Source organism: Triticum aestivum, chromosome 1A (assembly GCF_018294505.1).
Source record: "Triticum aestivum cultivar Chinese Spring chromosome 1A, IWGSC CS RefSeq v2.1, whole genome shotgun sequence".
NCBI lineage: Eukaryota > Viridiplantae > Streptophyta > Magnoliopsida > Poales > Poaceae > Triticum > Triticum aestivum.
In genome coordinates this window covers 384,070,482-384,079,776 of record NC_057794.1, presented here as the reverse complement: position 1 = coordinate 384,079,776, position 9,295 = coordinate 384,070,482, and the positions used below count along the sequence as shown (strand labels likewise).

At 45.8% G+C, this 9,295-nt stretch overlaps 2 protein-coding genes across 2 annotated transcripts; one reads left to right on the top strand and one right to left on the bottom strand.

Annotated features, from left to right (window-relative positions):
• Nucleotides 1-430: 430 nt before the first annotated feature.
• Nucleotides 431-1,683, top strand: LOC123186086 (uncharacterized). Its single transcript, XM_044597911.1, has 4 exons — nucleotides 431-462; nucleotides 568-785; nucleotides 879-1,090; nucleotides 1,165-1,683. Exons 1-4 carry the CDS (start codon nucleotides 431-433, stop codon nucleotides 1,411-1,413), a joined length of 711 nt encoding a protein of 236 aa, XP_044453846.1. The 3' UTR covers nucleotides 1,414-1,683.
• Nucleotides 1,684-3,427: 1,744 nt separating this feature from the next.
• Nucleotides 3,428-6,003, bottom strand: LOC123135486 (protein FAR1-RELATED SEQUENCE 5-like). Its single transcript, XM_044554591.1, has 3 exons — nucleotides 5,294-6,003; nucleotides 4,338-5,192; nucleotides 3,428-4,236 (listed from the first exon to the last, which is right to left on the bottom strand). Exons 1-2 carry the CDS (start codon nucleotides 5,931-5,933, stop codon nucleotides 4,780-4,782), a joined length of 1,053 nt encoding a protein of 350 aa, XP_044410526.1. The 5' UTR covers nucleotides 5,934-6,003; the 3' UTR covers nucleotides 3,428-4,236; nucleotides 4,338-4,779.
• Nucleotides 6,004-9,295: the final 3,292 nt, after the last annotated feature.

Genomic DNA, 9,295 nt, shown 5'->3' with positions numbered 1-9,295 from the left:
ATGTAGTATAAAGTTGAGAAAGTCGTAGGGTTAATGGTGGTGCTTGAGTTTAGCACTATAATCGGGTGGAAGAGCAATGGTGTGATTGTTTATAGCAGGATATACAAATGATGAAATTGTTGTATACTATTCGAGAATTTAATAACTAATCCACAAGTTTTTCTTAGAATTTTCAAAAGACATGCAAAGTAATCATTTTGGATTAGAGTGTAGTGGTGTATTGAAGTGTGATTGTTTATATACAATTTTCCTCTTATATTCGAAATCAAACATGGTTTACTATGTTAGTTATTTTTTAGAAAATGTTGATTATTTGATTTGCAAGATCATATTTCATTTCTTTACTTTTGCATTACATTTTTTTCCAGTATTTCACTCATTTTAAATTATTGTATCTGATAATGTATTTATAAGACGTGGTAGGCATGGAATGACAGTAACAACAAACAATAGCACTTCCAAGTAATTAGAAGGACATTTTTGCAATGGAGGCGAGCACGCATAGTTCCAGTGGCTTCTCGTCGGTTCACCCATTAAAAAAAGACATCAAAAATCCCCACCGAGCAGCTTCTGTGGACCTTATCCACATCGCCATTCTTTTCTGGCAGCACCGCTTCTCCTTTGTCTTCTCTCTATCCATCCAGCGGCTCTGCTCTCCTTCATCTCTCTCTCTCTGTGCTGCAGCCACACACACGCCCACCGCCCGGCATTCACCTCTCTCTTCTTCCTCCACAACGAACCAAGCACCACTCTCTGCTGGACCGTGGCGCCAGAATCAAGCACGGGTGCGCGCGGTTAGCTTCTCCCTCGCCGCCCCTGATCCCCTCTTCCTTTGGCGTTCGTTCCGTTGACCCCATCTCTCTCTTTCGATTTCCCAGGCCGTCTCGCCCGTGACCGGTGGCTGCTTCGCGTTCGTCGACAGATTGCGACGCTGCTACTACTGCTGCTCGTATGGGCTCCTGGTGGCCGGGCCAGCACGCGTTGGGGCTGGCTGGGCTCCCAGCAGTCGGCCTCCCCGCCTCCTCCAACATCGCCTGGAGAGGAGCTCCTCTGTGCTTCCGAGCCGCCTCCTCGAGCAGGGCAGCCAGAGGTGCCGCCCCTCTCTTTCTCTCTCTAATCTCCCCTTCTCCTTCTTCGTCTCTGTCTAATCTCTGTTTTCTCCAGGGAAGGGAGTCGCCACATGGAACACAACTGAAACGCCCCGCCTTGGAGCTCGCTGCCTCCGGAAACCTCTCTGTCGGCCTCGTGCTCCTCCGTCTCGAGCACCCCCTCCTGGCCGCCGTCCATCTCTTGGCGGTGCCTGTTAGGCAGGCGTTGATGCTTATCCTCGGCTCTCTCTCTCTGTCAGTTGTCTCCTTCAGGCCGAGGAGGATGAGTGGGGCTCTCGCAGCTGGGCCACTGCGGCCGCGTTGACTGAGGATGAGCGCGCGTGTCCGGCGCATATGGCCCCGTCCTCCGCGCCTCCGCTCCTGCTCCTCCTCTCGCCCGGGCAACGTCCCGCTCACGCCCTTCATGTGCTCGCCGCCGTCGTTCTGCGCCCGATCGGATCGGGAGCACCGCAGCTCGATACAGCCCAAAAAGATCTTGAACCGTTTTTTCTTTAACTCACCGAGGACTGCGGGTTGAATAGCCGAAATAGTAGGGGGTTTTCTGCAAACATTCTGACGTACGACCAGAAGCACTCCATGCTATATATATATATATATATATATATATATATATATATATATATATATATATATATATATATATATAATATAGGGAAAGATAGGGAAAGATACCACACAACTGAAAACATCAGTGTTTTTTCAAGAAATGTTTAGGTTCTTACTTCAGGAGGATAATTGTCAGGCTCAACTACTTCTCGAAGAACTGGACCTTGCCCAAGCACGCTTCCCTGTTTTAAGTCACACATGGGCCAGCATGAGAACATATGTTATGGTAGATCTCCATTTTTTCTTCTTCATGGATGTGTTAGAATAATACCTCGTCATCTGCAGTAGCCAAGGACGACGAGCGACCATTGGGGCCACTTTCTATCTCCCGCCCGTCCACGATAGAGCTTGGCGCCAAAGTGGAACCCTCGGACGTGGTTACACCGGAGTGCATGCTGGCGCTGCTGGGAGGGGCCATCTGTTCCTGCTTTGGAGTGATTTCAGAGAAACCCGCCACCTCTATAAATAGAAGAGCGAAACTCCTCTCTTTCCCCCCACAACATTTCATTCAAATTTTGAACCACAATGGCTCCAAGTGTATCCATTCACCAAATTTTGAATTCTTGGGAAGAGCGCAATGGATAGAATCACCGATGCCACATCAAGCTCCTCAAAAAATCCATCTCCTCTCCTCACCGATGCTATAACAGTATAACCAGCATTAACTCCAGCCCATGCGCCCCTCATCGTAGTCTGTGGCAAAACATCCCGTCATGATCTGCCTCCTCCCTCGCACGCGAATTTTGACATCATTACAATTTTTTTTATTATTATGCTAGCACAGCTACACAGTGGCATGTCCATGTCCTAGCACTAGTACACATGTCCCTCCAATGCCAACAGTGCTTTGCCGCTCGATCAGGCACGTCCACCGCGCCGCCCGGTGCAATACAAAAATATTTACAGCGACATAGCTCTCTAGGGAGGCTCATCGAAACGCTGAGTGCACCAAACAAAGAATTAGAGTTTCCAGTTGATCCGCCGAAGGGCACCCCGTGCTTAACTCCTCGCTAATATAAGCCCGAGTTAATTAAAATGGATAGTTAGCAATACGCCGTTGAAATAATTTATTTTAGTTATACCAAAAAAATCTTTAAATCCATGACTTTGCACACTGGCATGAACACCCGCCTCGCCTGTGGAGGAGCACCTCGCCTGTGTAGTAGCTGTAGTAGATAGATCAATTTTTTATAGCCATCAGCTGTAACCTCGAGCCTCGCATCCATCATCCATCACAACACTGGTGCAGCAGACGAACATGTGAACCCGCTGGTCAGGCTGTTCCGCGTGACCTGTGCAACACAAGTAGCACGCGACGTGCTCAGCGCTCGTGCTGTCAAATCGCCCCGCCCACCACAACCACCCACCCCCCCTCCCCGTACATCAACTTTCCATGCATGCAAGACAAGGTGTGCCGTGCACATCGTCTTACCCTTAATCTTTACCAGCTCATGCGCGCGGAAAGCCATAACCGAGAACACAAGTTCATGCGCGTTGTACCTACCAGTTGGCATTCCTCCCCACCCCCAGGCCCCAGCTGTGGTCGCAAAAACACTCCCAAGTCCAGCAACAAACCACCAGGGCCTTCATATATTATGGAGGCCCAACAAACTAATGAACCGGCCCAGCACTTATTTTTTTCAACAAATATGCAATATGAGTTGCCAAATTACCAATTAACAACAATACAACATATAAAAACTGGCAATGCATAAAGAAGATTTCTTGGCATCAAAATAGTAGGATCAAATGTTATGGATACATTAATGGACCGACTAGTCCATGATCAGCGCATAGAAGCAATATAATTTTTGGGGTTACAAAGTCCTTAGGCATCAAGCCAATTATTATGAAAATTTTCTCCTAGAGGAAGTTTGGCTCGAATGGATCAGTAGGTTTGCCGCATACATTCCTATGGTGTCCGATTACTCCACATTTGGTACACTTTGGCTCCTTCCTTGGAGCCTTTGGAATGTCGTCGTGATCAAGGCAAGTGGTGCATTTTTGTCCCTCCTTACGGCAAATCTTGCAAAATCGAGACCTCTTCATTTTCTCTTCATAAGGCGCTTTATCTCTGCTTGTAGTAGGTCTTCCTGATCCCCGCTTGCAATTAGCAGCTGCAGTGCCGGAACAATATGATTGATCTCCACAGTCTTCAACCAAAGTTTTCCCATGTTCAACTGTACCGGAACAAGCTGTGGCACTTGCCATCTTAGCTACAACATCTCTCTCTTCCAGCCCCATGCCATCCTTGCCATGGCTAAGTGGCAGCAGCGTGGCATATACCTCCTTCATCATTGCCATGAAACACATCATAACACTTCACATTGCTGTCGCCAAGGCGCACACACTCCAGTGCCCTGATCCACATTTGATTGTGCCTAAAAGTGTCGGACGCTGGTGGGCCCCTGTCTTTCTGGTACCACACTAAATGATCAGGCGATATATCCCTAGCATCCCTTGTCCATCTCTTAACAATGTGTTTATCTGGTATTTTCGCCAAACGAAACTCAATCATCACCTACGAATCAGAAGACAGAACATAAGACTGCGGTCCAAAGTAATTCCAGCAACAAAGTTTATCATACCAAATTCATGCATAGAGTCATTTCTTCCAATTACCTTCAGAGAATGGCAACAAACCATTCCAGAATGCTCAAACGTGCCGCACTCGCAATCAAAGAAGCTCGCCTCGTCATCCACATTGACAATAAAAACAACTTTGCTCCATTTCTCCCGAGCTGCCGCATCGAGATGCGTTACCTTGTAAACCTTTTGATGTTCTATAACATCAACCTCATGTGCAAAAGACTTGTACAGTGCCTCACTGAATTGTTCAAACATTGATCTTGTGTAGATTTTACTTGCGTGCCTCTCAAATGGTATGTTTAGCCTCAAAGGAACACCACTCTGCATAGAACATAAAATTAACTCAGTCATCAACACTCACACAAATGACAATTCACCATTATATTTATAGAAGAGTTAGCTGGAATAGGAAGCAGAGAAAGTGTACCAGAGCAGTGCACTTCTCCTAGAAGCTTTCCTCAGATTCCCTTTCGAACTAGAGCTTCTCATACTGTCTGATGAATAGATGCATTGGACATCCTGGTGGCACATATCCTTTCAGCAGGTGATTAGCACTCTCGCTGCGCTGGGTGCTTGTCATTTTGGCGCAAAAAAACCCCATGAAATACGGCTTTGCCCACTTGTGTCGCACTTCATATATTTGTGTCAGGTACGGATGTTTCCTCAATGAGTACTTTTCCAGCATTGCATCCCATCCATCCTCAAACTCCTTCGCTGTTATCATGTGAAGGACAAGCTTGTGGAAGTCATTCTTGAAATCACTGTTCTTCTTCCCCCACAGAGAACCCATTGACTCCTTTGCTTTTTCCAGTACATGCCATTTACACCATCTATGAGTTGTATTTGGCAATTCCGCCTTGATAACCAACTCCATAGAGCGTGCCTGGTCTATAAAATTGACAAAACATGCTATTAGTAAGCAAAATTAATTATGTGTTATGTATGATCATTTTTTATAGCCCTTGTTGCGAGCTTGAAATCCCACTCACAAGTCAATATCGTCTTGGGATGTTTGCCGCCAACCATACGTACGAATTCTCTGAAAACCCATTTAAACGTATCCTCCTTCTCATCTCTAAGCATGGCACCACCGAAAATTATCCTCTGGAAATGGTTGTTTACGCCAACAAACAAACCGAAGGGCATGTCATAGAGGTTTGTCCTGTAAGTTGTGTCAAATGTTATTGCATCGCCAAAGCATATGTACTGGTCTATGCTTCGCAAGTTCACCCACATAAGTGTTTTTATCCTACTTTCCTCATCAACTTGTATTGCATAGTTGAATTCTGGGTCATTTGCCTTCATTTCTGCAAGGATTTCCATCGTTTTCCTTGCATCTGAATCTGATTGCTCCTTGTTTATCTTACGGCATAGTGTTTTCAACGACCTCTTAGTAAAAGGAACATTCTCAACAGAGCCGAAGAAACTACCAACAATACTGAAGACCTTACCGAGACTCACATTATTCTGCCTAAGTTGCTTCACCAAATCTTGTGTGTAACGGTCAATGTGCCTATGCGACTTCCAATGCATCTTCTCCCCACATGTGCTCGAAAGAGCGTGATTATGTTCCGCTTTGTGCTCAGATATATACCATCCATTGTCATCTGACCTTAGTAGCCTTATCATAGCACTGCACCCACACCTAGTTGACCTGCTGTTCTCCTTCAAAGGTTTCCCTTGCAAATCAAGCACACAGATTCATATTCAGCATACCATAGGAGCACATGTTTTCCTGATTCAAGTTAAGAGATAACTCACCGCACACCCGCATACAATCTCCTGCATGCACTTTGATCGGTTGACATTAAGTCTGCTCTTGGCGTACCTTATTCCAAAACCAACTTCCCAGGAATACAAGTTATAAAAATCATAGGCCTCATCAACAGAATCGAACGAAGTACCAATCTCTGGGTTAACAACATTTCCATTCTTCTTTGTTATGAATGCTCTCATCGAAATCTCCAGAGCACTCTTTCTGTTTGGGTTTGCCTCCCGCTGTGCAGGTGCTTTGCCAATCCTCACCCTAAAGCAAAATCATTATATCGAGTATAAGCACCAAGCAACTCACAAAGGACTTTCCCTAATTAACACAAACAACCCTTAAGAATTCTGATAGAAATACATATTCTATAATTATGCAGCATGTATCTACACTACAACTCACCGTAGCGGCTAGCAGAACAAGATGCGATGGACACCCTGATGTCAAGTGTTATTATGAAATAGATTTTTCACTTACCATAACTTTTTGCCCCTAAATTCAGAAACACGTTTGAATAACAAAACTAACAACTTTGACAGTTACTTCAATCCAGCAGTACATGATAGCACTTCAGTACCTCCACCAGTAACTAATATTAGTTCTGGATCCAATTTTGGCAGCCTCAATAAAAAAACAGTCTAATAATTATTATTTGAGGATCAATGTTACTCTAACGTTGATCCATTTAGAATATGTAACACTTCTATTATGACTGTCAGCCTTGAACTTGGAAATTTTACTGCAGAGATTATGTATGAACAACCGCAGTAGAAGAATCCATGGGAAATCAACTACTAAATCCAAGCGGTGGTGCATAAACACGCATAGACAAAGCTGGAGTGGATCAAGATCTAGCACACATACCTCCTGGTCCAGCCGCTGGTTGCCTCTGAACAAACATTGAAATCTTGCCCCATGGGCAGAAATCCAACACTCCCCCCGCCCTGTGCGCCGTCTCCGACGCGGCATACCTCGGCCTTGGCTATGCTAAGAGAAGCCTGCGACTCAACCGGCCCGGCCATGGCTATAGGACGTGCCTCCAAGATCGGCATCCTGCATATCAACGGATCCACATTTATCTATAGCAGGTGAGATGCGATTCAAGATATAGAGCAGGAGACATGCGATTGAAACATGGGGCGGCAGAACTCCTAACTTGTGCGGTCCCGTAGTTGTATCTCTATAACACCCCGGATGTAATTTACCTTATCTGTACTCCAACTCTTGCCGTTTCCGGCACTAGGTTATTTTATTTCCTCGTTGTCGGGTTTTTGTCTCCGTGTGTTTTGTCTTTGTCATGCATCTCATATCATGTCATCATGTGCATTGCATTTGTGTACGTGTTCGTCTCATGCATCCGAGCATTTTCCCCGTTGTCCATTTTGCATTTCGGCGCTCCTATGTCCTCCGGTAGTCCTTTCTACCCCTTTTCGTGTGTGGGGGTTAAACATTTCTGGATTGGACCGAGACTTGCAATGCAGCCTTGGTTTACTACCGGTAGATCACCTGTCAAGTTTCGTGTCATTTGGACTTCGTTTGATACTCCAACGGTTAACCGAGGGACCGAGAAGGCCTCGTGTGTGTTGCAGCCCAACACCCTTTCAATTTGGCCCAAAACACACAAAAAACCCTCCATCGTCTAGAGCGTTCGATCATGATCGCGTGGCCGAAAACCGCACTCCATTTGGAGCTTCCTAGCTCCCTCTACGCCTATAAATAGATCCCCTCCCGAAAATCCCGGGTCTTCTCTCCCCCATAACCCTAAAGATCCGCTCGCGCCGCCGCCAGACACCCCAGCCGCCGCCGCCCACAGCCACTGAGGGCCAGACACATGGCACCACCGGCCTCCACCGCGCCGCGGCCCGCCCGGCCCGCGGAGGGCCCCCGAGAGCCCGGGTTCGCCGCCACTTGCCTCGTCGTCCGCGCCGCCCGGCCTCCTCCGACTCCGGCCGCCGCACCACACTTCCTCTCCGGCGACAGCCCCAGCCGGTGAACCTCGAAGTCCGTGCTCCGGCGAGATCCAGATCTGGATCTGGAACTTCGCGGTTCACTTTTCCCCCTTCAAACCCTAGCTAATTTGCATTTTTCCGCATGCCATAACTCTGCATCCTTAGCTCCGATTCATGCGTGTAGCATATCAAAATGTTCGCCTCGACGAGTACATCATTTTATCTCATTGCATCATTTTCATTTGAGCTCATCTTGATGCCCGAAATGCTGTTGGAAGAGGGCTATGTGGTGAATTTGTCAGATCTGTTTCAGCAAATGGCATTTTGTCATTTTTTCCATGATTAATGTGTGCATGCTATGATCCTGAGCTCTACATATGTTTTTATGAATGCCATGTCATCTTTACAGAGGTGCTTGCCATGTATTTTTGTGATCTTTGTGGTGACTAGCATAAGCTTGCAAAGTAGCATAATCGGTAATGCTGATTTCAGGGACTTAGAATTTCACTAAGTCCTTATCCTGATTTTGTTGTTATGCCATATGTTCATGTTGTTTCCTAGTGATCCGTGCCTCTTTTGAGGATGATCAGTAAGGATGTTTTGTTAACATTGTGGTGCTCTATCCATCCATGCCTTTGTTTGCAATTATGGAGCACCCTAGCTTGAGTCAATTGAGCTCTACTTTTGCTATAAAATGTTCCTCGCAGATCGTTGACATGTTTAGCGATTTTGCCGAGGTTGTTGCTATTGATCCATGCATGATATGATGTTGTTCTTGACATGTCTAGCTTCTATGCCATGTCTTCTTGATGAGTGTATGCTTAGTTTGTCATGCCATGCTCTGTAGTGAGTGCATCGAGCTCGTAAACATGCCTACTTGCTAATCTGTTTTGCATGCTCTAGTTTTTCACTAAGTCTGAATCTGTTTATATTTTTGCTATGTTCACATGCTTGCAATTGTATTTTCTGATCCCTTTTGGCTCAAGGTCACTAAGGGACTTTTGTTAAGTTCTTTGAGAAACTTGATGCCATGCCTTGCTTTGCCATGATATGTTCCCTTAGCATGTAGTTTTCATGCTCTAAAGTTTGCTTCCTGATGATAAATTCCAGACTTGTGTTAATTTCACCAAGTCTGAAACCTGTTATCTTTTGCACTTTTGCCATGCTTGTTTGAATCTGTTAATGGGTGAATTAGCCGTAGCTCAGTGTTCATCGTTTTTCAAGAATCATGTGTGGATCCCTGCCAGGTATTTTGTTGTCATGTTTGAGTGCTGTAG